Source organism: Orbicella faveolata, unplaced genomic scaffold, assembly GCF_042242905.1.
Source record: "Orbicella faveolata isolate gen_17 unplaced genomic scaffold, um_ofav_v1 contig_46, whole genome shotgun sequence".
Classification (NCBI taxonomy): Eukaryota; Metazoa; Cnidaria; class Anthozoa; order Scleractinia; family Merulinidae; genus Orbicella; species Orbicella faveolata.
This window is the reverse complement of record NW_028301576.1, coordinates 32,102,501-32,130,460: the sequence shown is the minus strand read 5'-3', so window position 1 is coordinate 32,130,460 and position 27,960 is coordinate 32,102,501. Positions and strand designations below refer to the sequence as shown.

General features: G+C 40.1%; 1 protein-coding gene and 3 pseudogenes across 1 annotated transcript in view; 1 reads left to right on the top strand and 3 right to left on the bottom strand.

The window, feature by feature from the left end:
* Window positions 1-521: 521 nt before the first annotated feature.
* LOC149099780 (uncharacterized) lies at window positions 522-6,693 on the bottom strand (annotated as a pseudogene).
* Window positions 6,694-13,289: 6,596 nt separating this feature from the next.
* Window positions 13,290-15,182, top strand: LOC149099779 (uncharacterized; annotated as a pseudogene).
* A 4,023-nt stretch (window positions 15,183-19,205) lies between these two features.
* Window positions 19,206-27,960, bottom strand: part of LOC110062099 (uncharacterized) — a 16,341-nt gene continuing 7,586 nt past the window's right edge. Inside the window, exons 8-11 of the mRNA XM_089277652.1 lie at window positions 24,212-24,283; window positions 19,700-19,797; window positions 19,432-19,529; window positions 19,206-19,252 (exon numbers count right to left, since the gene is read on the bottom strand). Coding sequence (XP_089133778.1) covers window positions 19,478-19,529; window positions 19,700-19,797; window positions 24,212-24,283 — 222 coding nt within the window. The 3' untranslated portion in view covers window positions 19,206-19,252; window positions 19,432-19,477. The remainder of the gene's footprint in view (window positions 19,253-19,431; window positions 19,530-19,699; window positions 19,798-24,211; window positions 24,284-27,960) is intronic.
* LOC149099778 (uncharacterized) overlaps window positions 27,529-27,960 on the bottom strand; it is a 2,805-nt pseudogene continuing 2,373 nt past the window's right edge.

Genomic DNA, 27,960 nt, shown 5'->3' with positions numbered 1-27,960 from the left:
TTCGCTCCTTCGCTTGCTTCCCGGGCATCAATTTCAGACTTTATGGTGTCAAGAAGCTCATCAATTTTCCAAACTTCATTTGTGGACATGCGTGAAATTTGTAGTCGAACATCGCTGGGAAGTTGGGACATAATTGTCAGGAATCTTCCGATTGCTTCTAACACAAGAGATTTTCCTGATAATCTTCACGTTTGAACAACCAACAGACTTGAATCACTTCACTGTTTTTAGTGTCCCAACTCATAGGAAATTAGGAAGATTACAATCGCTAGATCTCACACGACTCGCACACGGCTTTTTGAAATCCTAAACTTACATCACGTGACTACAGCTTATCACTAAGCAACGAAAACAATGAGGACCAAAGTTCACTTCCACCGCGTGACAGTCACGCAGTCCCTTTTCTAACACTCTCCCCCCCATTTGTCTCGAGAGAGCAAATGTCTTAGAGGCTATCTTAATCTGATCACTAAACAATGCTAAAATGAAAAATCACAATAAACAAAATTAAAGCAGTCTCTCTAGTTTTCATCATCCATTTGTGCAAGTTCCTGGATATGAGCTCTGGCAGCAACTGAGCGTTTCTTCGTGGTCTAAAGGCCGGCACAGTAGGGTTCAGAGCTGCTGGTGCTGCTGTCATGTCACAGGTAAGTTCAAGTGGATATAAATGCTGCACTGGGCACTCAATGACTGACTTGGGAGTGCGTAGTTTTGCTCCTCAGACCGCACCATCTCAGCCAGTTATCAAGTCAATCACCACTCCCAACTTCCACTGAGCACGGTTTTTCTCTTCGGACTTGATAATTACCATATCTCCTTCCGCTGGATGGGTACTGTCACCCTTGTGCTTTAAACGGTGTCTCTCCCGGAGCCCCCTCAGGTATTCTTTGGTCCAATGGGACCACACTGCATCTTTACAGTTGCCCAAGTACTTTGCACGCTTTTGTAAGTCATAGTCTTGGATGTGGTTTGGCTCCAACTCTGGCAGTGCGTTCGGTTGCATGTGCAATAGAGAACTTGGGGTAAAGGATAAGCAGCTCGATGTCATCCTCCACATAATCTAGTGGCCTGTTGTTAAGGGCAACTTCCACATCTAGCAGCACTTCTTGGAGTTCTTTCCATGACAGCAGACCATTTCCTATAGACTTGTACAGGGATCCTTTAACCAGCCCGATCAATCTTTCAAACTGGCCGCCCCACCAGGGCGCACGACTGAGATTGAATTTCCACTTGAACCCTTGCGAAGCGAGGAACCCATAGATCCTCTCATCTTTCATTACTTGCTGAATCCATTTGGATGCACTGACAAGTGTTTTGCCATTGTCAGAGTAGATCCCCTGTGGCCTCCTGTGTCGGGCAATGAAACACTTCAAGCTTCTGATGAACTCAGTGGTCTCAAGGTTTGGCACAAGGTCTACATACATGGCATGTGTAAGGCTGCAAGCATACAGTAGGATGTATGCCTTTCCTTCAGTTTTTGGTTTCTTTCGGTACCTCAATGGTCCCACAAAGTCCACACCAATGACTTGGAAGGGTGTTCGGCCCTCTGTGCGATCCCTTGGAAGGTTCCCTGGTGGAGGAGAGGTATAAGCCTGTGGCCTGAACCGCTGATATCCATGGCAAGACTTCACAATCTTTTTAGTTACCGTAAACACCCGCAGATAAGCCACACCCGTAGATAAGCCACACCCTGAGTTTAACAACTCAAATTTTGGAAAAAAAGTTTTTTGAGAGAAATCCAAAGTCGAGCCTTTAAGAGTCTTGTTCATCGAACGTAAACTCACTTTTAACATTGAAACGAAAAATACTTCAAAGTCTTACCCACAATTTTAGCGCTTTAATATAATGAACATCGTTTCCACCATCTTTGACATGTTTGATCTTTTTCTGGAATTTGTTGACAGGTAATTCTTCATTCAACACTGTTTTTCCATAGACTTTTTGCTGGAGTGTTTGTTGAACGTGTGTAGCTTAGTAACCAGGCATTCGATCGGCTTGGAAGGTGGAAAACTGGACACTGGAAGCAGCCCGATGTTTTTAAGAGTTTTGCAGGTATTACACAAAGCACCATTTCTGTAACTTGTCTCGCAATGGCTAAACAAAATTGAGAGATAAGCTGCACGAAACATTGCCCAGTGTAACGGTGTCTTTATTTGTTAATACGTAGTTGATACAAATAAGGCATTTCATCGCATAGCAACAAGATGCATTTTGGCACAATTGGTTTATACCAAGCCGCGTGGGACTTGGGTGAGAACGATAAGTTTGCCTTGTTTGTGTATTCTCAAGCAAAACAAGATGGAGTCGTTCGAGTTTGCATTTGCTGTTCGTGGCTATCACATCTACAAAGAGATTTGGGAGCCAAATGTCAGACAAATTTGTTGCTCTAAGAGAGTTACATAATCAGTTCGACAAATATGCCATCAAAGTGCTAAACGGTGAGGAAAAAGTGGGCCATCTACCACGTGAATACTCGAGAATAGCGTGGTATTTTCTCGCTCGTGGGGGATTGATATCTTGAAGTTACTGGCTGTCGTCGACGCTGCAAACAGCTTTGCGGGAGAATGGAAATTCCCTGCTGCGTGACGTTTTCATGTTGGAGAAAAGCAAACATATACCGCTTGAAGGATCTCCTAATGAAGAAGGTTTAACGCTATAAGCGGCGACAAATGTAAGCTCTACAATAAGCTTACACTTACATCAACAACAGCTCTTTTAGGAGCCACCAAACTTGCAAAAGCAATGACCAGTACTCCCTTGTAGTTTTATGTAATGTTTATTGACATACTTATCCATAAAGTGTCAATTCAGAGATTTACGGCACCTTTTCCAAATATTCCCACAGATAAGCCGCACCCCCAATTTTGAGCGACGATTTTTGGAAAAAAGACGCGGCTTATCTGTGGGTCTTTAAAGTACTCTTCTCAGCCATGGCACCCAGTACAGCTCTCAAACCTTTGCCATGGTACTGACGACTCCCCGTGGAGTGTTCCGAGATGAAATTGTGTCACAAGCTTCTCTGTGAACTGCTGACTATCGGGCAAATACACCGGAAAATGTCCTTGGATTCTGCCTCGACATTCCAATACGCCGTCTTGGTTTGGTTGTAGATTCAGCTGCAACTGATCTTCTTAATAATGTTTATCTGCTGCGGCTCTGGTCTGGACTCTTTTCACCCAAAAGAGTCTCACTTTGTCAGTTTCTTCAGTTGTCAGCGGCCCCTTGAGTCTTCCTATCTTCCTTGAACGAATGTTGTGGATGAACCGCATTATCCATGCACAGATTCTCATCGTCTTCCAGTTGGTAGACTTTCCAAGAAGGGCGTCTAGCTCATCTGTAGTTGCTATCGCCACAGCAAAGACATCTCGCATTGCTTTCTCTTCTGCCATTGATTCATCTGATGCCTTGGTCGCAATAACTGGAGGCCAGCATGCTTTGTTCTGCAACTACTTCGGTCCGTTGCACCAAGAGGGATGATTTGTCACCTCTCCACCACGGCTTCCAAGGTCAGCAGGGTTCTCCGAGGTCCCTACGTGCCGCCAGGTCACTTCCAAATGTGCTTGTATTTTCTCAATTCTGTTACTCACAAACTGCTTATATGTGCCTGGGGATCTGATCCAGTGCAGGGCAACGGTACTATCTAGCGAGAAGTACCTTTCTATTAGGGGAAATCCACCCAGGGCTGAGACCATGTTTGCTAAGAGATTCACCGCCATATGCCCAGACACCAACTCTCACTCTCTCACTCTCGCTGCCACAAGCCCCTGATTGACGCCCGACTCTTGAACAACTACAGCATAGACAGCCGTGGCCACGCCCTTGCTACTGGCATAACCAAACGCATGCAATTCAATTGACTGAATGTCCTCTTGATAGGCTGCTAAAGACCTTGGGACTGTAAGCTGCTTGGGAAGTTGCTCCTCCCATCATATCCAACTCTGCATCAACTTGCTTGGTAGCCTTACATCCCAGTTTAGCTTGGCGTCACACCCATTGCAGTAGAGGAGTTTACCACCCAATGAGATAGGAGAGGCCAATCCCAGTGGGTCGTAGATCCTTGCCACTTTGCTTAAAATTCCCCGCTTGCTGGGGTCAGCCTTCTCTTGTGGAAAACTCACGCTGATAATATTGTTTTCCTTGTCCCGTGGCAAACCGAGCAGGGTGGTTCCTTCTCTTCTGGGGACGTTTAACTGCTCCTTTGTGTACGTTTCTTCCTCGATCGAGACTGTTTCGGAAGTAGCTGATTCCAACTCTTTCACATTTCAATGCCATTTATGCAACTCAAAGGTGCCCTTGGCGAATACGATCTGAGAAGCTGATTTGATTTCTTTTGCCTTTTCAGTTGTAGGACCACCACTGATCAGGTTGTCTACGTATAAGCTTTGTTTGATCTTGCTGACAATACGCAGGTAGTTTTGTCTGCAACTTTCCAACAGGTGATGAATTACGCTTCCCAGGAGGAATGGCGATGACGTGAGGCCGAAAAGGGCTCTAGTAAACTGCAGCGTCTCCACTGTTTGACTGCTTGGGTCCTTCAACCAATCAAATCTTAACGCATTGCGGTCTAGCTCTTTGATTCGGACTTGGAGGAAAGCTTGCTTGATGTCTCCTGTGACTGCCACTGGATGAAACGGAGAACGAACTAGGACACTCCAGAGCTTGTTCTGAAGAGGTGGGCCAGGATACAAACACTCATTTAGCGAGGGTGCATCAGAGTAGGCCCGTGCTGACGTGTCATAGACTACTCAAAGCTTGGTGGTTTCTGCTGTGTCGCGTACCACTGCCTTGTGAGGAATGTAGAACTCGTGCTCCCCAGGGGCAGGTCTGCTAACTCTCTTGACTATTCCGGCCTTGATTTGGTCTTGGATCACTTGATTGTAACGGACTATAATTCCTTGGCTGCGCAGTTTCTTTACGAGGCTGGTTAACCTGCAAAGACTTCCTGCTTCGTTGCTTGGTAGAGGTGGGTGGTTCCCTTTCCATGGAAGGCTAGTTTCGTACCAACCCTCTTCGTCTCGTCTAAGTTGCTCTTTGAACTCTGAATGCACCTTGTCTTGGTCACCAGTTGCACAATCCACGAGTCTAAGTACGTCCAGTCTGCACAAGTTTTCGTAAGCTACCGTCGATTTTTGTGTCAGGAACATTGGAGACAGATCCACTTCCTTGCCTGGTGAAATAATGGTCCATCCAAACCTGGTTTTCTCGGCAATAGGCTCGTTAGCGGCTCCAATAAGAGGTGCGGTTTCAGTCTTGATCTTGGTATAGTCAGACACTCCCAAGATAAGGTGCACTGGAAGGAAATCCCGTGTGTCCATATTGTCCATCTTCACTCCCTTTAAGTGGCCATACCTTTCCAGGACCTGCTGGTAGCAAGGGTTTTCCAGGGATAACAGCTGTTTTTTGTTTACCATGGTCACGTCCTTTTCAAGGAGGAAATTGCCCTTCACTGAACTTATCTGTACCTTGAAGATCTCCACAGGCTTAGTAACCACTCACATCATTTTGATCTGTCATACCTCTCGTTCATGAGGACGGATCTTTAAGCAATCAAGTAACGCTGCTGAAGCATACGAACTTCCAGCACAGGTTTCTAACAACCCACGACACGACTCCCAGCACTTCCACTACGACGACCAGATAGATCACTGTTGGTCTTCCCATTGCAGTCACTGTCATTAACTGGTTACCAAGGCTGCTGCATATGGAGGTGTGATATCTCTGACAAATCTGGCACGAGGAACGGCTCTTGCAATTGTCAGCTCTGTGTTTGTTTCCGGTGCAATTGAAACAGGCATTTGCTGCTAAGCACTCTCTTGCGATTGTCCACAGTGGCAACCGTTTTGCAGTCAACCGATTTGTGATCTTGTTTTTCACAATAAACACATCCCCGATTTCTGCCATCTCTCTGCTGTAGGGCTTGAAAATTCTTGTCACGCCAGGGCTTGTCACTTTGCTTAGGTTGGATTGGGTTTCTTTCCGTCCATTTCCGGAGCTCATCCACCAACTTTGGGAAATTCCATTCTCGCGAAGAATTGTCTTCGCACAAGATCCCCTCTTATCCCTGGCAGCTTGTCAATAGTCATCTGCACTTATCGATTCACCTCGCAGTTTCCCCATTGTTTCTAACGATTGTACATTGAAAAGAAGCTTCTTGTAGAAATTGTGGTTTCTGGCTGGCTGTGTTCCACCAATTGTAGGCAAAGACATAATGTTCTCCATGAACACGTTCACGACCTCGCTTGTTTGGCCATACTTCCTTGTCAGGATGTTCTTCACGTGCTTGTATCCATCTGATGAAAAGGGCAAACTGTCGATTTCCCTTCGTATCTTCAGGTCTACGAGTTCCTTTAAGTAAGAGTACTTCGTCACGCCAGCTATTTCTGCCTTGTCAATCTCGGTTTCAAACTGACTCCAGAACCGGGGCCAATCTGCTAGTTCACCGCTAAACTTTGTAATGACAAGCTTAGGAAGTTTGGTGGTCTTCACGGCTTGAGTCGAGGTCGGTTCCGTGGTCTTCACGTGGTTTCCTTTTGTCTCCTCTATTTTCTTCTCATAGGTTAACCTCATCTCCAGTTGTGTACGTTCAAACTCAAGCTGATCTTTCCTTGATTGTGCTAGAAAGGCTTGTTGTTCCTCCTTTTCCGAAAGGCTTTCCCTTCGCTTGTATTCTGTAAACCACTTTCGCAAGTACATGATGTTCTTGTTCTCAGATGTTTGCCCGGCTTCAACTGTGAGGCTTCATTGTGACACGTTGTCAAGTTTCTCTCCCTTCACGATTTTTGCTTTTTCGATTTGAAGCTTAAATTCCTCCACTCGTTACGATAGACCTCAAGGACTGAAGTTGGCATTCCACACCTTCCACGTTTTCCTTTGCGATGATTCCTTCACTCTTATCCTTGGTAAAGTTAAGCAATGGTAGTTGTATGTTTAAATCCGCGGGCAGCTTCTCCATTGTGAAATCCCGGCGTCAGATCTGATTGTTGTCCTTTTTGTTCACAGTCTTCTAACACAAGAGATTTTCCCGATAATCTTCACATTTGAATGACCAACAGACTTGAATCACTTCACTATTTTTAATGTCCCAACTCATAGGAAATTAGGAAGATTACAATTGCTACATCTCACACGACTCGCACACGGCTTTTTGAAATCCTAAACTTACATCACGCGATTACAGCTTATCACTAAGCAACGAGAACAGTAAGGAACAAAGTTCACTTCCACCGCGTGACAGTCACACAGTCCCTTTTCTAACACAATGATCAGAATTCAGAATGAGAAGACTTCCATACTCCTTTGAGTAAACACCCATCGAAGCCAAACCTCTAACGTGCTGACTTTATCGTAAACATATTGTAATGGACCAAGATGTCCTCCTTCAATACATGGCTGAATCTTTAAAATCTCATCCATGTGCGCTGATATGATAATCTGTAGCATTTCCAGGGCAGCATTGTAATTTGAACTTGTGAGTGTAAGACCTTGCACGGTCCTTGTGGCATTTCCTTCTAGTAGAGAATTTAGATAATTGAACTTGTCGATAGTTGAGATATCGCTGTTTTCGTAAATGGCGGATTTGAAGGAATCCCAGAAAGAGTGCCATTTTGTAACGTTGCCTCTGAATTTCGGAAGTGATAACTTTGGAAGTCGTGGTTTCACAGAATTGATTGCTGTTGTATTGTGTTGATTGGGTTGAACGTAGACCGCGGATGACGTCATGAATACAGGCGGTACTTGTTGTGGGTCAACGCTTTTCCTTGATTCTTCAATTTGCTTTTGACAGTCGATAATCTGTGCTACTATCTCTTCTGATTCTTCGATCTCTTTAGTAATGTCCTCCAGAGGACATAATGAATTTATTTCGTCATCAAGTCCATCCAGTGTTTTCAACTTGTTTTCCAGCAAGCTACTGATCATATCGAGATGATTTTGCTTTGAGGCGTTCTCGTCTCATTCTCGTCGCATTGAATTTCCAAAGCAAAAGGCCGTGCTTTTGTCTGTCTATATTATTAAAATGGAGAACAATTGCCGAATGGTCGGAATTGATCCATGAAATAATGTCGGGCTTTTCGATATCCTCTTGACAGACATCGCTTATTAACCAGTAATCTAATCTTCTCTGAATTAATGGATTTTTTGCCTCCAAGTGAAATGTTTAGTTTCAGGATTCCTTATTCTCCATAAGTCTACCAAATCATAGTCTAGGCGTAAATCTTGGATATTTTTAACTGAAATCTTTTTGAGAAGGGTTACCACCAGAGCAGTTGAGATCAGAATCAAATGCAGTGTTAAAATCTCCTCCCATAACTATCTTTTGTTCTTTGTCAACAATGAAATTCTCAATGATATTATTTAGATTATCAAAAAAGTGGCATTGTTCTTGCACCTTATTGGCCGTGGAAATATTTACGAGTAAAAAATTTCAACCCTGCACATCAGCTTCCATTACAACATAGCAACCTTGAACATCTACTTCAACAGATTTTAAATTAAAATCTAAGTCACTTCTCCTCCACAGCTATGATTAGTACTATGTGAAGAAAAAAAAGCTTACCTTGCCATTGTGTCCTCCAGGTATCTTCAACTTCCATGGTGTAATATGTTTCTTGAAGAAAAATGATGTCATATTTCTGCTTATTTAGCAGAACGAATCCCTCGAACATTTAGTGGCAAGTGGAGTTGATATAGAGTTCAGTCCTGTTAGATCTGGACGGGCAAAATGGTCATGCTGTTTGAAGATGCCATCGTCTAGGTTTACGTGAAGCTTAACAATTGAAATAGTGAGCAAACCAAGCAAAAACAGCGAAAAACGGACAAGAAAACCTGGTGAACGACAGCCATGCATACAGAACCAATTGCGGAGATGAACGTACCAAGCGAAATGCCCCCAACGGAGCTTATGGCGAACATGAGGTTGAAATCAGCCAAGGCCTGGGCCTAGCTTCACTAAACATTAACTTCTGCCAACAAACTTGACATCAATTTTCTTGCCAGCAATGTGCATGAACATTCTGACTTCTGTTCAAGATTTCTTTTTTCAAACAGCCAATCAAAAAAATTTGAATTAATTCAAAAGTCCTATGTCCCCAGAGCCCTTTGATTCTCGTGCCAAGGCCCCACCGGCCTACAGAAGCGAAGAGGGCTATGGGGACGAGAATGGGCTTACCATTGCCAAAGATATCCTTCAAAGAAATTCTATTCCAGAGGCTGATTTCACAGAAGCCGTCAGAAATCTCGTCAAAAGTCATGGAAAATATTGCAACATCTTGCTTAAAGGGCCTGCAAATTGTGGGAAGACATTCATCCTTAATCCACTAAATTCAATTTTGCACACCTTCAGCAACCCTGCAACAACAAGTTTTGCTTGGTAGAAGCTCAAGATTGTGAAGTAATCTTTCTCAATGACTTTCGCTGGTCGAAGAAAATAATCCCTTGGCATGACCTCTTATTGCCTCTGCAGGGACAAACTTCACTTGCCCACCCCTAAATCTCACTGTGCAGAGGACATTGTGTACGGAAGGGATGTTCCTATTTTTTGCACTAGTGAGGATGAGCTTGTCAATTTTCGTGGAGGGGTAGCTGATTTTTGTGAAACTGAGATGATGCAAGTTCAATTGAAGGTTGTCAGTTTCAACGCACAAATTCCATCTACCGAGCAGGTAGATATTTTGCTATGCCCTTGCTGCTTCGCAGAGTTTATCTGTGGATGTGAAGGAAGTGTTGCTGCTAACTAAGCAGGACCATATTGGAATGTTTTTCTTCCTTTTCCTTCTAGTGTCAGAACGTATATAAAACGAGATGCATTCTCCACTTAATCAGACTTACTGGTTATCTGCAACCATTAACCGCCACGATTAACCACCGTGATGAACCATTTTTGTAAATTTGCTCCAAATCGCCTTGGGACATTTCATTTATAACTGTTTCTTCTTTTTAAGAATTATTAACTATTAATGTAACTGTTCCTTTCAAAATAATCTAATCGTGACTTGTTGTTTGGTTATCACGCAAATTACTAATTAAAACAAACAATGCCCCAAGTTGGCGTTAATGGGGGAGCACTGCCTTGCGTTAGGTAAGCCTGTGCGACTTCCGGAGATTGCGTGAAACAAGAACCTCACTTATCTCCCCAGCACTACGAGCTGACTGCAAGACAGCACGTGCTGGATCGGACAAGAGTATTGGTAGCGGGCGATATTCATAGGCAACGTAGCCAAGACGCTTGGGGGAAGTCACTGCGCAGACTTAACCGCACCACACAGGAGTGACCCAAGTTTATTAGAATAAGAAATAGCAAACCAACCTCTTCTCCAAAGGGAGGGAGGGAGGGAAAATTTTTAACAATAGTATAGCAAGTGCTAACTGCGCTGTACAACAGAACACCAAAGTGAACTCTGAACAGTTTGTTTGAGCTTTTATAGCTAGACGCTTGTCTGCTGGGAAGGCCAGTAGAAAGAGCTGTACTACCGGACAGCTTAGCATTACACGTGTCTACTCTTAGCCATGAATAGTGCTTTAATATTTTTGGCCAATGCTATCGATCGTTATAATATGCTAGAGGTAACAAAGCCATAATGTTTGAGCTAGAATACAATGTATCTCAGAGTCTGCTTGGCCTTGGGAGCTTGCCTACACAATAGCTTAATTGAAAACAACGCCGCCATGAAAGGCTTACTGATTATGAGCGTCACGTTCCATTAACTATATTTTACTGACGTGACAGTAAAATTGCATTTTAACATTGATTTGGGTCAAGAAAAAGTAAAAAAGAACTTTACAAGAAGGTTTATTCGCTTAACCGTTCAATTGAAATAGAAGGGTAGTCAATAGTTAATCTATTGTCTCCGATAGGTGGTTAACCATATTGTAAGGGCTAAACTCTGATATTTTACCACCAAATTGCTCCTATACCGCATTTAAAATGGTATCTGAAGTAAGAAACTTTGTAACTTTTGACAATTGGGAAGAAGACCGAATTTTAAGATGCAAAACAGGACTTCAAACGGTTAACTGCTGTGGTAAGTTGTGTGTGTTCTAAACTACATGTGAACTGGAAGTTGCTGTGTCCTGTATAATTGCAATAAACTGATTACTGTAAACAATTTAAAGGGTTTCAGTTAATTAATTTATGTTGAATTTTAACCGAAGTACATGTTTTCTTTATAGTGCCAATAGCATTTAACAGTCAGTTTTTTGCAGCGGGTATGTTACCCTTTATTATCTTAAGTACATTGACAAAATAGAGTATTCACCGCTGGTAACAAATGAAATCAATTTATGTTAATTACACATACATGACTGGTAGTCTTGCTACGAAAACATACAGTACAAGTCAATATCTAGTACGATTTCCTTTAATTCTTATTGTGTCATTTAACAGTGCATGCATTGATCCAGTTAAATTGTTGATAGTTTCAATCTGTATTGAGTACATTTACATTGTATTCACCGCTCTTTGTTTGGATTGTGCAAAAGAATCTTTTGTTATGTTCTGTGATACAGCCTGCTCTTTCAGTTTATTGGAGGCCAAAGGGAGCAGAGTTCCCATAGGATGTAAGTCTGGGCTTTGTGGCGATAATTTCGACTGAGTCCAATCAGCCTGCGACATTGCACTTTTTGCAAGCGCTGAGTTTTGCGATGGGTCACCGTCTTGTACCCATATGCGACTATCTCCTTTGTCTGCTGTCTGAAACATGGTATTGAAGTTTCTCATGGCCACCATGAGTTTTAACACTTTGCTGCCAGTTCCCTCTTTTCTTCCCCCTGATGTGCAAGGTAAGTCCCTCTGATATCTTTCTCCATGTCCTTCCCTTTGTTGCCTTTGTCACAGGGATTTGATTTGGGGGCAAACCCAGTTCCGTCCAAAAAGAATGATAAATGCTCAGTCCAAAAATTTTCAGGGAAATCTTTCTTGCACCATTTAGCAAAAGATAACCTTGTTTTCAGATCATCTCTTTTTAGAAGCCCATTCTTTTGTGCTTGAAAATAGTAATAGCCTTTTTCATTTAAGAGTCTGGTGACTGTCCTTACCAAGACTTCAGAACTGTCAATTCCTGCTTGTTCCATGATGCGCACAGCAGAAAAGTTCCCTACCTTGGTTCTTAGCATTACAATGCTCCTGGTAATTGAATGCTTCTGTCTCTGTAAGCTTTCTTGGATGCCCTTTTCTTGATGCTGGCCTTAGGGAAAGCTTGTTCACACCACCTTCGTAGGTAATTTTGAAAACACTACTATGTGAAACGCCACAAAGGTCTGCCACTTTACACACTGAAGGTGCTCAAACATTACTTAAATAATAGATAGGAGCTCTAGCATCACAATCGATTCTTCTGTTAAAGAACATATTGTTTAAAGCAAATGTTGTTTTACTATAGCCACAAGTTACGATGTATTTATAATCCTGTACCCTATCACCAGGTATTGTTCTAGATTAACGTAGAGGAGTTGTTTTCAATTTCCAGACAGAAAGAGTGCGTAATTAACCCGAAATCTAATCTTAAAATACGGTGACGTTCACCCTTATCTCTATCACTGGCGTCACATCTTCTGTTGAAAATTCCTCAAATAACTCTTTCAGACAATCCTGGCCTAAAGTAGTCGGGACACTTGAGCTAGATCACGTATCCCCCATTTCCCCTAAATAATATTGGAAAATGTTGCGTTTTTTCCAACAAAAAGGGAAAAAATCACCCAATTATTAACGTTGTGACTGGGGGAGGGGAGAACTTGCTTGCTGTACCAACTTTTTTGTCCAGGATTGCAGATGCTGCTCCAACAATTTTTGACCATTGACCAAGAAGGAAGCCTCAATTATCAACTGAACAGTGTCTTAGAGAAAAAGAAAAAAAAATAAGGAAGAATAAAAATTTTAGCTACATGGAACTCCATACTTTTACTGAGGAAGGAAAACTTATGCAAGTGCTGAACACTAACTGGTCATGGAAATGTTTGGTTTGGTTTGCAGTATATTGCGTCTGTCACTACAACCTACCATGTTTCTCTTGTGGATGTTGTGGGACCCAGCACCGAATGTAACTCAGCAGTTGCTTCTACACTTGTAGAACCTACTACTTCTAGTGAACATGACCCTGCAAATGGCTGCCTAAATTCCCAGGGCATAGATCACAATGAAGTTACATTTGATCTGCCTTTGGAGGAACTTCAAATGCAAGAAAAAGAAGCGAGCATATCTTAACATACCAGTGATTTTTGGCTGTCAAGTAAACACTTGAGAAGTACATCTTATATGGTGAAATCAACCAAGACCCAAACATATAAGTTGATTTGAAATGATTCTCTGTGAGCAGAGCACTCAAACCAATGAAAACTTTCATGAAGAGGTTGTGATTTCTAGATCTCCCAAAGAAGACCCTTCGCAGGAAGAAATCAGGAAAGAAATTGCTTTGCTCAGTAAAGATCCCTCTTACGTACCATCAAAACATGATGAACAGTCAGATGACTCGAACAACCAAGAGTCTGAAGAAGATTCAAAACCTGTAAACCCACAAAATGATGTAAAGTTCCTTGTGTTCAAAGAGCAATTGGATAAGCTTTTGAAGAGATGCTATAAGAAAAAAACATACATCCACCCAGGGATAAATTGCTTGTTACAGGGAAGTGTATCAATGGCCATGCCTACACGTGGAATAGACAGCCCATGATAAAAGGGATGGTGCTGGAAATCTTTTGCTGCAATTCTACTGAGTGGGACTACCTACACTAAAATAGCTACATTTGACTGAAATCTTAGGATTATGTTTTTTCAGTGAGAAAGCATTTTGTATCATACAAGACTCATGTTATTTTCAGCAATTAATGACATTTGGGAACAAGAACAAAACACTATTCAATGATCTGAAGGGCATGGATTTGTGGCTTTCTGGGGATGGTTGTTGTGATAGCCTAGGGCGCAGTGCAAAATATGGCACCTACACCATGATTGATCAAATCATTGACAAGAAAGTTGATTTTCAAGTTGTTTAGGTTAGTGAGGTGACCAGCAGCAATGCTATGGAAAGAGAAGGATTTGCAAGGTGCATGGAAAATATTAAGGGTAAGGGGCAAATGCAAAGGTTGTCACAACTGATCGCCATGTAACCATGAAGTCTGAGATGAGACGACAAACTACCCTGATGTAGATCACTAATTTGAAGTCTGAAAAGGCAAGGAAGATGAACTGTGGTGATCTTTCCTCTGGATCAAGTCAGTGTCCAACCATCTCTGGTGGTGTGCAGACACATGTAATGGGAACAAAGAACTCTTACAGGAGAAGTAGGTATCAACTGTCCACCACAGTGCCAATATCCATCAATGGGACAGTGCAGATCTTTACCATGAATGTCCTCACTGACCCATCCCAAGAGATGTGGCTTGACCCAAGAGATGACTGAGGCCTCACTCGCCTGCACATGAGGCACTCGAGGAAGTGGTGTTCAACAAGAACCTACTGAAAGACATTCAGCAGTTGACACTCGACTGACCACACTGGATCCTTGGAGGTTTATCATGGTGTCCAAATATCTTCCTAAATATCAGCACTTTCTGTATAAGGGTATGGTCACTTGATCTCAGCTAGCAGCGCTTGACCATAATGCAAACACCAGCCGAAACCATGTCACTGTCTCAACCAGAGAAAACAAAGGAGAGCTTTACTACAAGGTGGTCTTCACCAAACAAAGTAAAGAATGGGTAGCAAAACCAGTTATGGAGAAGACAACAAGGGGTCATCTGCAACCAGTGTTGGATGCAATAGTAGAAAGAAAGAATTGAGATGCTGCTGACAGAAACACTACTCTCACAGCACCTCATATCACACAACATTGCCAGGGCCCCTCGACCGGATAAAGCAGAAGTCATCGCGATGCATACACCTAGATTTTCTGCTTCTTGACACAGTAATAATTAGTTGCAGGGTTTTGAGCAATGTTTTTCTGTGGGAGTATTTTCTGTACAAAGATAAATCAAACTTTCATTGGCAGTTTTCTCTGTGCAATTATTTAGCAAAATTCTTGAAAACGTCAAATGTATTAGTTGCGGTTGATTAATAATGGCAAAGAATTCAGGTTAGAGAAACTTGTTTATAAGTAAATATTTCCTTGCATCTTGCTCAGTAAACTCTTCACCAATTGTTACTGTGCCTGCTTTGGTGGAAATGTTTTGTTTTATTTAGAAGGTGCAATATCAGAGTGGAAAATGCACTTTTCATATGGAAATTGAGAACGCTTTTTACCTCTTAGAATTGATGTCCCGCTCAACCAATAAAATGGCTCCCGTCCACATCATGTTTTTAACTAGAAACAGTACTCAGTTTCCACCAATTAGAATGATTAGATTATTGAGTCAAAACAACTTCTCTGGTAAGGATCAATCAGCAATTGCAAATTTGCATATACATTGGAATTCTTGGCTGTAATCACCTGTTAACTACACTTAACGCGTTTTGTAAATTTTCCTTTGTAGTTATAAGATTTTCTAATTTTCATTGAGATGGGTTGCGAGCTAGTTTTGACAATTACATGAACTGTTCACAGGCTTTCCACACTACAGCGAATTGGCCTAAGTGATGAATAAAATGCCTAAATCTATTTAAGTCACGATACAGTGATCACAGAAATAATCCTGATTTTTCGTGAGCCTATTGATCAGCAGTATTTACACTCATAATTTTATAACCATAATAGATTTTGTGCATATAATGAGCACAGAAAACTTACCAGTATGGTTAACTCATCCAACATCATTTTGGTGTCTGCTCACAATTACCAAAAGTTTGGCACCAAATGATGGACAAATATCGGGTATCGAGTCCGTTTAGTCCCTGTTTCAACCATTCAAGAACTCTTGGGACATCGTTTAAGATTGTCGTGGCTCAGTCGTTTTCCATTTACTTGAATGTGTTGATTTTATCCCATTAGTCTGGATCTCCCCAGTGAAATTGTGATGCAGTGATCTAGAACTCGGCCAACATGTATGTGCAACACACCAGCCAAAACATTCACTATCACTCCTGTGCAATCTAGCCCTATCAATATCTATACGTCATGATGAAGCACGAAATGTGATCTTTTAGATGCTTGTCCTTGAGAATTGTTCCTGTTTTAAACCAATCAATCATTTTCAGTTGTACCCACGATGGTGGCCTTCTAGTATTGTTGACATATCAGTGAGTCTTGTGCTGCCTTTGAATGACTTCTGTTTCTCATGCTGCTAGCTTGTTCTTTCTTCTGACTTAGTAAGTTGGAAAGGTTTCTGTTTTAATTTTATTATGAAAAATAAAATTTCCTGCAATTTGTTGAGTCTGTAGCTTTCCAAATTCAGCGAATCAATGAAATGTGTTAGTACATACATCTAAATGTAAAACCTCAGAACCTGTGAGTCGATGTAGGCGAAGTTTGTTGGCTTCTTCATTTAGAATTGTTTCTACCAATATATTTTACAGTTTCCATGGTTGCCTACTGGTGAACTGCACTGCATTACATCCCATCTGCTATAAATTCTATATATCTCTTATAGAACTGTTCTCGTATTCAGTTGGTTAGCGCTATGTACTACAGAAGACATAGATTAGTTGGACAGCATTACGTCACATGACCTCCGACCACTTAAGTCTTGTTGACAGAAAGCCAAACTGTTTTTCATTTACGTTGAAGTTATGCATAGTGACTAGGAGCATCCTACAATATTGTGCAAAAGTAATGCAAACAAATTGCGACAAAATTCCTGGCTTTTGTTGCCTTTTTGATGAAATATCGCTTGAAACAATATTTCCAGGAAATTTGTCTGCGTTTTCGTGACGCCTATTATTCTGGTCCGAACGAATTTTCGAGTGATAATTTGCAGTACGTGATAATTCGTTAAGGAATAATTCACTCCTTCTGAAAATTCTTCGCGATTTTTCAAACAATAACTCGTTCCCGAAAATGCGCTGCAAGTTTTCTTAGATCTTCCATTCATCAATAGGCTAAAAGCTATGAGTGAAATACGTGAATGATCTCTCTGAAGATCGAGCATGGAAGAAGCCATTAGTCTTCTGAAATAACATCACAACTCCACAAACTGTTAGCTATGAAACTCACCTGTGTTATTTTTTACACTCAATTGCTGACTTAATCCAAAACCCCAAAACACCACAGTTCTGATAAATACAAGACTTGAAATGAATCACTGAATACACTTGCCAAAATGCCATTTTTAGTGTGTAGAACCACACAATTTTTTGTCCCAACCCCAGTCTCTGCACGGCCTTGCATTGTTTGCTGCCATAGTGACCATTTGTGACCAGGAATCATCTGCTACGAATGAAAGACTAATGAGGAATTTAAGCTACGAATGAGTGGTTCTGTGGCAGATATGGTGGCAGATATACCAAGCTGGAGAAGACCAGTAAAGCTGTTAACAGATGCAAAAGCATTGATAGATCAGATGTGCAAAGCCGGCGAGATAAAAAGCAAATTTTATAAACAAATCATAATTGCACTACTGTGAAGGAGGTCTTCCAGAATTTTTTTTGAGTTATTTTTTTGGAAAAAAATACCTCTTAGTCGGCGCGTTGGGTATGTTATGGACGGGTCAATAGATGAGTGAGTGAGTGAGTGAGTGAGTGGGAGAGAGATGTATGTATGTCACACCAATCAGATTGGATCTACTATAAACAGCCAATCAAATTTCTTGTTGTGAAGGTAAATGGTATGCGAGAAGATTTGATCCCGGTAGAGTTCAGAACGGCCATATTTATTCCTCTATAAAAGAGGAGGAAGTATTCTTATATTGGGTTTGCTTCGACATTTTCTGTGGGTTAGGCTGAGGATTTTAGTTAAATGAACAAGATGAGCCTTGAGGTTTGAAACAGTTCGTGAGTTAGTAGTATGCAAATGCAACGAGATATTTTTATTTTTAGTTACAAAGGTAACTTGAAACTTTCATTTTTCACAAGGAGTAAATTCAATTAGAGGTCACGAATCGTTGCTTCTAGTTCTTAGGACATGTTTTAGAGGGGACAAGACTTTAGATTTGAAACAGTTACAATAGTAAGTGCGGGTAACGATTGTTTTGTTCTTGTTACATGCAAATATGATGAGATATTTTTGTTTTTCAGTTACAAAGTGTAATTTGACACTCTTGTTTTTCACAAGGGAGTAAATTCAATTAGAGCGGACGAATCGCCACCACTCTTTCCCACGAGATGTTTGCTATCTTTAGTAACAAATGGTAACTTAACACTTTCGTTTTTTTTATATGGGAGTAAATTCAATTAGATCTGAGAAGTTATCGGCTATTGTTTCCAGGATATTAAACAAAAAAGAAGCTTTCATTTCTGGACGGTTTGTACATCTCTGCAGTAGCAGTTAAATCGTTTTATTTGATGACATTCATTTCAGTCTGATATTTTTAAAGGTGAAAAGTATGAAAACTGGTCAAATGTTCTTTGAAGACTGCGTGGCACCAAGTTAAAGTGCAATTTAATTAGATCAGACTTTCAACATGTCAGAGGCTTTTTTCTCTTTCTATTTTCGGTGAAGTTGTGTTGTGTTGGGTAAAACTTAGGTAAACCTTACGACTTGTATAAAATGCGAAAAAGTCTCCAAATTAACTTGAGTATTTTTGAGCAAAAACTCCTCATGGGGGTTGGAAGGGTTATGTGATCGGTGAGTGAGGGAGTTATGCATGTGCCCATGTCACACCAATCACAGTGCGGGTTGTATCAAAGAACGAATCAAATTGACTGTTAGAAATCAAGAAGGTATCTACATTAATCTGGAGACGTGTCAGATTACTTTAGTTTGTTCAGTCAAACATTTTATGGCTTACTATTTAGCTATCTTATCATGACCGATGTAACATCACAACTAAAAAAAATTGTCAAATTAACCAATCATTACTGTACCATGAATGCTCCTATCTCCGACACTTCACACAAAAAAATAACTCTTTCACACCTTACGCGCCTTTGTTTTAGGATGTCATCCCAAATGAAAGGCTGCGAAGGCTAACTTTAGAAGTGTAGAGTCAAATTTCACTTTTCTCAAAAGACGCGGTTTCTAAAATCTTTGTTTTAACTATAAGAACGTTGCATGTTTTTAATGACTGTTTAAAATGTAACAATTGCAATGTTGGAAAACACAATGGGGTTGGTGTCACTTGCTGGCTTTGGTTCTTCCTAATTTTCACGAACAGACTTCTAGCAGTACACGTGGGTATAAGTCACCTTCTTAGATGTGTGTGTCCCTTCAAACGCAACATTTATTTTACTGTGCTGCAACAGAGAGTTATTAGATAAATTAAAAAACAGTCATCACTATGTGCATCTACTGCACAGTTGTGAAATGTTTATAAAACATATCATAACAACACTAACACTAATACTAATACTATTAATGATGCCGATACTGATACTGATATTAATACTCATAAGAATACTAATACTATACTTACAATGAAACAAACGTATATTTACAACTTTTGAGCACGGAGAGGACACTCAGTCCTCTCTGTGCTCAGTGGGGGCCCTGGCTTGTTGATGTGGAGGGGCCCTATGAAAAAATGAACTAAAATTAAATCATATCAACTCGACCATAAATTTAAGTTCAAGTCAACAGAAATAAGTAACCGTAATAATAATAAATACGCATTTTTATGTAATGAACGGAAAAGAAGTCTTTAAAGAAAGAAATAATTAGTACTAAATACCAATTCTACTTACCCTACTTCTTCCACTGAAAATGGTACTAAATCCTCTTCTGCGAGCCCTAAGGCCTGCAGAAGAGCGGCCACCACCACAGTAACTATAAAGAATGGCATCTGCAAGTTAGAGAGTAGACAAATGAATTATATTTGGTTTGAATATTTTGCTTATCAATTAGACAACAACTTCATTTGGATTTACTTAAACTTCACGATTTCAATTCCGTTATGTGGGTGTTTCACCTGCATACTAGTCTCCTCATGCTCAGCTGCCGTTTTTGAGTTATTTTTTTGTTTAAAAAAATACCTCTTAGTTGGCACGTCAGGTATGTTATGGACGTGTCATTGGATGAGTGAGTCAGTGAGTCAGTGAGTGAGTGAGAGATGTATGTATGTCACACCAATCAGATTGGATCTACTATGAACAGCCAATCAAATTTCTTGTTGTAAAGGTAAATGGTATGTAAGAAGATTTGATCCCGATAAAGTTCGGAACGGCCATATTTATTCTTCTATAGAAGAGGAGGAAGTATTCATCTATTGGGTTTACTTCGACATTTTCTATGGGTTAGGCTGAGGATTTTAGTTAAATGAACGAGATGACTTTTGAGGTTTGAAACAGTTCGTGAGTTAGTAGTATGCAAATGCAACAAGATATTTTTTATTTTCAGTTACAAAGGTAACTTGATACTTTTGTTTTTTACAAGGAGTAAATTCAGTTAGGGGTCATGAATCGTTTCTAGTTAGGACATGTTTTAGAGGGGACGAGACTTAAGATTAGAAACACAGTTCTAATATTTACCATAGAAAGTGCAGGGAACGATTTGTTTTGTTCTTGTTGCATGCAAATATAACAAGATATTTTTGTTTTTTAGTTACAAAGTGTAATTTGACTCTCTTGTTTTTCACAAGGAAGTAAATTCAATTAGAGCGGACGAATTGCCACCACTCTTTCCCATGAGATGTTTGCTATCTTTAGTAACAAATGGTAACTTAACACTTTCGTTTTTTTTGTATGGGAGTAAATTCAATTAGATCTGACAAGTTATCGGCTATTGTTTCCAGGATATTAAACAAAAAAGAAGCTTTCATTTCTGGACGGTTTTTACGTCTCTGCAGTAGCAGTTTAATAGTTTTATTTGATGGCATTCATTTCAGTCTGATATTTTTAAAGGTGAAAAGTATGAAAACTGTTTGAATGTTCTTTGAAGACTGCGCAATTTAATTAAATCAGATTCAATGTGTCAGAGGTTTTTTTCTCTTTCTTTCTATTTTCGGTGAAGTTGTGTTGTGTTGTGTAAAAAGGTAAACTTACGACTCGTATAAAATGCGAAAAAGTCTCTAAATTAACTTGAGTATTTTTGAGCAAAAATTCCTCTTGGGGGTTGGAAGCAGGGCTCGAAATTAACTTTTTCGTTTGGGAGCCAGCTGGCGACTAACGGAAAAATTTTGGTCGCCAACTTATTTTATATAATTATAACTTACACAAGAACACAATATACGTTACTTTGCATGCAAGAAAAGTCACAATTGAAGAGCAAAAGCAATTAAAAACAACATGAGTAAAAAAGTTATAAAGCTACTGTTGTTCTCAGGTGATATGTCTCTGGTCCGAAGGTGATGGTTGTCTCCATAGTCATTTTAAATGAAGTGAAGCATAAAACGTTTTAAGTCCGTGGTTTTCATTGTGAGACAAACACGGGTCCTTGCGTATTTTCCCTTTGCTACTTCTTCGAAATGCCGTTCTTTATTTTCGACTTGCTTTCCTCGCTGCCTTTCACTGCCGACAAACAATGCCATGCTTGAATCTTCTTTCCCCGCACGTAAAAACTCACGTATATTCCTTCAACTGATTGGTATCTGCCATCTGCCGCCATTTTCACGGCAAATGAAAAGCATGTGGCGTTGAAGTGCGCCTGTGATCCCAATTTCGGAAGAAGCCGCTGAAACAATATGGCGTGCCGTGAACGCAGTATCAATGAAATACATTTTTTCGATTATCTTGTAATATTCAGACATTATTTTACTGGGGATGGAAAGGTGAGTTGTATACTAGCTACCATATCAGATTGATTTCCTAAGTTGTGTCGTGGTTTCCTTTAGTTATCGGACAAAACGCGAGTCGCCAGCTGGTGACCAGTTCTGAAAATTTAGTTGCCAGTGCTCAATTTTTGGTCGCATTGGCAACCAGTGAGTCGCAATTTCGAGCCCTGGGAAGGGTTATGTGAACGGTGAGTGAGGGAGTTATACATGTGCACGTGTCACACCAATCACAGTGCGGGTTGTATCAAAGAATGAATCAAATTTCCTGCTAGAAAATAAGATGGTATCTACATTAATCTGGAGACATGTCAGATTACTGTAGTTTGTTCAGTCAAGCATTTTATGGCTTACTATTTAGTTATCTTACCATGAGTGTAACATCGCAACCATAAAAACTTGTCAAATTAACCAAATCATCACTATACCATGAATGGTTCTATCTCCGACACTTCACACAAAAAAATAACTCTTGCACGCCTTGCGTGCCTACGTTTCCTGTAAGTTTTAGAGTCCCAAAGAATACTACATAAGCAACGAAAATGGAGCAAAGTACTCCCAGTAAACACCCAGTATTTTCAGAACAAATAACCACGAGGGGGCTGGGATTGAATAAACAGCAGCTGAATGGTTTCACAAGCGTTCAATTTGACATTCTAGTTTTCGATAAAAGTAAGGAACCTAAAAACTTTTATGTTCAAAGGAGGCTTTGATAACCCTTGGTTATGAAGTTTAGGCTGTATTGGTGAATGGTATGTATTGCTACCACTTTGCAAAACACGGGAATCATCGATTGAAATGCGTCTATCCAGCTAAAGAAAGGTGTGTCTTGATTGAAAGTTCCTCACAAGTTGTTTGTTGCTGTTTGCCTTGGTAGCTTAATACCCAGAACTGGAGATGTTTTTGTTTATGCCCCTGCTCCATCACTACGGATTGCATTTCACAATGTGTATTGCTAAGGCTAAGCTTGGTTTGCTGGGAAGAGAACTAAACTGACACAAATCTTTGCTGTAATTTGGCCACTCAGTTAATTGGCCATTTATTGTAAGTTCATCTCAAATTACAACAGAACTGGAAATGAGCACCTTTTCCCAGCAAACGTGAGGGCAATCACGCCAAGGCCCTGAACGTGTTAACGTTACAGGGCCACCCCACCCAAAGCCAAAGCAATGCACAGTGCCCAAAGTGCCGTAACAATAACTAACCAATAACAACTGAAACATGATTATTGCATCTAACCAGGTGGCCCCTGCACACATGGTTTGATCTGCAACTGCTAACTTGTTAACCATGGCAAAAATATATGTTACGCTCAAAGTTTGTTGCAACTTTTAGGAAAACAATTGGCCTCTGCATAAATATTCCCAATGTGGCAACTATATAACAGGGCAAGAGCTCTGCAGGAGCTATCTCCTAGTAACTGAAACTGTCTTAAGGTATTAAATCAAGTGGACTCTGCATACATGGTCTGATGCACAAATTGGTAACCTGCTTTCCAACATTCAACATAACTATGTTGGTCTCAAGGTTTGTTGTACCTTTCAGAAACGATTGGCCCCTGCACAAAAGTTCCCAATCAGGCAGCAAGATAACTGAACACCAAATAAATGCATTGTTGGCCCGTGTGTAACAGCTCTGAATGAACTAAGTGGCCCCTGCACACATGATTTGATCAAGACATTGTAAAATAAGATCATTTTAAGATAAGTTGCACCTTTCAGGAAGTAGTTGGCCCCTGTGCAAATGTTCCCAATCAGTCAACTCTATACGAAACAGAACAAATATATCTAGTACTGTTGGCTACCAGTAAGATACACACAATGCAGATACACTTGGCCCCTGTGCAAAAGATCTGCACTCTGCTTGAGGAATAATACTATTTAGATAAATGCTTTGAGCTGCAAGCAGAGCATGTGGTACTGGGTTAAGTTGGGACTGCTGAGATAATCCCAGTTGTAAAAGTGCGTATATGCTGTAGAAAGGCATTAGGTTTCCAGCATCCAAGGGCCCTAATCTGTGTGTCGGACATGCCCTTAGCTGCGGCCCAAGAAGTGGCTCCAATTCTAAAACTGTGCGTCTTATACTGAGCAACATTCAAATTGCAAAACTGAGGGTCTTCTGTTAAAGCATCCACAAAGCAAGATCAAGATATTGGAGAGGCATTCGGCCAGCAGAAAAGAGGTCCTGGAGACTGTCCCCGCAAACTAAGTTACTTTTCCTTTCTCTGATAAGTCCGACTCCAGGCTTGTAATACACAATGAATCCTCTTCCTCGTTAGATTCCTCACCACTCTCTGATCTGGTGTCCCGGTCCCAAGGTGAGTCATAAGCCTCTTCATCATCGGCATTATCTTGTGCTTCAAAGTACAACTCGCCAACAGATTTTGATAGCCATTACCGAAGCCTTAATCAGACCCACTAGCAAAAGTATAGCTCAGTGTTTTTCCTTTCCCCGTCATCTTATTTTGAAACAGTGTGAAAACACGACTCACTGAATCTTCCAGTAATGGGTTTGATGTCCAGCTTGAGTTTTGTAGCCCTTTGCGTCTAATCCAGACTTCACTCTGAACAAAAAACATAAACAAAAACTATATATCACCATTCATCATCAAAACCAGAATTCTCTGACACTAGTGAAAATATGTCACTCAATCAATTCTTTGGCAAAGTTTCAAAAAATAATCTAATAAACAGTGCAATTTCTATGTTCAAGACCTTGCACTTGGCCTCCATGTTTTCCGAAAACAATATGCCGCAAATGTTGTCTCAGCTAAGTAAAGTTAATGTCCTTACTCCATGTAATCAGTGATGTCCTGATTTTTCTACCGAATGCAAATTCCAAATCTGAAATGGACTGTTTTAAATGAGAATGGAGCAGTTGTTTTCACTCAACTCACTGGATTTTCGAGCTGCGTTCTTGTTGAACTACTGGAGGTTTGTTTTCGTCCAATCCCCGCTTTTCTTTGATCTTTTACTCTCAGAAAATCCTATTTGAACCTTATTTTATTGACTGAAGATTTCAGTTTCCTAGATTGACAAAAAAATCTCACTCAGTGACTCTTTTAAACAAATTGTGCAATAATCGCACGAGAAGTAATTAACTTTCAGTTAGTTACTGGAGCTGCCATTACTAATCGATTACAACTCGAACATTTAAGGTTTCTTCAAACCTTCGCGGGTGTCCTTCAGAAAAAAATTCGTACGTGTGCTGTTTTGAAGTAACCCCCACAAACTATATATCAATAGAAACGTTATAAGATGTAGAAATCAATCAAATTATATTATTTGTTGCTGACTGCTTTCCTAAGGCGGCAGATGTTGTTAATGTCGAAACGAATTAATCAGGTATCAAATGTGATCGTTGATGCAAAATAACTGTGCAGTGTTAATCACAAAGCATCAATCTCAAAGCATGTCGTCATTTTCTTTCATTTCTATTGGTTGTCTTTTTATAGATCTGTCAAGTTCCACTATCAAAAAATTCGCATAACACGTTGCGTTAGAGACTGCCACGAGAAAAGTATTTGAAATAAAAGAAATCGCCAACACTTTCTTGTTCCGTATCTATCAGTGAATGTTCTGGCCAAATTTCAAGGAAAACCGTCGAGGCTACATGCCCTATTAATTCATTTAAAGTGGTACTATGATCAAATTTTTCTTCCTTGATTTTTAGTTGTATCACATAGAATTCCATGAAAGAATAAAAATGCCGTTTACCATTTGCAAATATGTGCATTAGTTCCGGAGATATTTAAGTTTGAAAAATGTGTAAAATAAGCAAATGAGATGACTGATGACGTCATACACTCAACCCAATTTTATATCAGGTATATAAATAGAGCCATCTTGGTCAATTTGCAGTGCAGACCATTGAAACTTGGTAGGCTAATAGTTCTACAGTAAACACACCTACCGCTATAAAAAATTCTGTTCCCATGGCAACTCACTCTCTTCCAGTCCTCACCCACTTGATTTCAATATGTTAGTGTTTTTAAGCTCGCAAAACATTACACAAGGCCACAAACTTGAGCTAACATATTTATATGCTTGCTGGATCAAGCTATGAGGTACCATTTGCAAATATCAAAATGGAACACCAAAGGTGGCCAGAAATGCCTTTAATATTGGGGAGGTCTGGAACCCAGTATGTTGCCATGGTAACCAAACTGTTAAGCTCATATTGTGGAGCACATTTAGTAGAATCTTACTGCAAAGAATCAAACATTTTTAATACAAATTGGCTGAGATATCTTTTTTCATCATGTGATGAAAATTTGGTTGAGTGTATGACATCATCACTGGCCTAATTTGCATATTTTAAAAACTTGAATATCTCTGGAATGAAAAGAGATATTTGAATATAGTAAACAGCATTTTTCTTCTCACACAGGCTACTTATGTTTTAAAATAGCTGCAATAGGAAAGATGTGATTTTCGTCATAATACCACTTTAAAGAGAAGGGATTCTCTTGAAAAACGACTGCAAGTTTTCGCCTTCTAAATATTTGAAATCTGACTTTCTTGGACTATTTCCAAGCCAAAATGTTAGCCAGGCAACGACTGCATTCCTGTGCATTTACTAAATGACCAGTTAAGTATTTAACCAGTTAAGAGGCTGTCCGTGTAAGAACCGACCACTCGATTTTCGGCCGAAAACAGAATTTCTTCAAATTTTCTGTGTGAGACAGTTAGTCCCTATGATAAACAAAAATAGCAATAATTTGGCTTTAAGTACTATTTTTCAATATTTCTGGCGACGATTTCCGAGTACGGTCCAAAACCGTAAAAACCGTTCTGTTTCGAGTCAAATTTAGGCGTTGCGCTGAAGGGGCTGAACAATTACGCTTTTACTCAAATACAATAAAACTTACAGAAAATTTTATTTCATGTTTTTTCTTTCGATTAACGGTAAACTATTTAAAATCGGGCTCAAGAAAAATTAATTATGATTTTTTGAAAATGCCCTACAGATAGCCTTCGCAAAATTTTAGCGGGCATGCTGCTGGTTGAAGGAGTATTTCTCAAAAGTATAACGTAATCTGGAGCCCTGACTAATACTCATGTTTAGTACTAGGGCTAGTGTACCTAGAACAGGAAAGAAAACTTTGGGCACTAACCTTTTGGAACTACAGGAGTACGATCAACATAGCTAATATTTAGACGCGAAAGCTTGCGTGACACAGTTTTTCACCGATTATTGTTCCTAAGTTTCCCACATAAATTCTTAATTTTCCCGCATGAAATATTACCTTGAAGGAAATATTCTCAAAACGTGCTTTTTGCTCTGGATAAGGCATGAAAAGCCTTAAATTCACGAAATATTCTTCCAATTGGGAAGTTATAAGCTAAAATGAGCGGCTGCGGTTTAAGTTATCTTCTGTCTGGCCTAAAAGCTGTTTCTAAAATTCAATTAAATAATTAAGTTTTGGACTATAAGTAAAACGACAATCATATTTAACAACTAGAACCGTTTATCATATAATTCAATGCCTAGAAAGGAAGTATTATTGTTCACTAGTGTACTTCAGCTGTAGCGAGAATCTAAAGAAAATGTAGATTTCAGTGGTCTACATTGTAGCACGCTGGAATGTCTAAGTTATTTTTAGCATGTCACGGACATTCTTACCGCGTTGTTTTAAAGTTGCAATAACAATGACTGCAAGATTTTCACGCTGAATTATACGCTTTCTATCTTTGGCTTCATTTTCTTTGAAATAAGGTTTAGTTCAATAAAAAGAAAAAAACAATGTTAAGCCGTATGTACAACGCCCAATACATTCTGAAGAAGACATTTTGTGAACTTGTTTTCCTAACGGTGACATTCACATCCTTCTAAGAATTTGGATAGGTTAAGTACCAAATTATTTTCCCGATCTTTTGAAGCAAAGGGAACTTCAAAATATCTAAATATCTCCTTCAGCATAACTACACTGAAACTGTCTAGTTTCTCGTCTCGTGAGAGGTCGCACAGGCAGTAGGAATCATAGCAGATTGGATGTCTGAGACTGAGTTGGGCGGTTACATTCTCCAGTACCCCATGCTTTTCTTGCTCTTCCTCCTCTGCGTACACGTCCTCTATCTGCACCTCTTGGTTCCCCTGCCTTCTACGTGTGGCCGCCAGTCTCGAGAAGAAACCTTGCACTTGACTCTTCGTTAGCCAGTCTTTTCTTTCAAACATCCGCGAACCATCTGGTTTGCTCGATGTTCTCATGTCTGCAGCCACTTTTCCGGGATCTGCTTT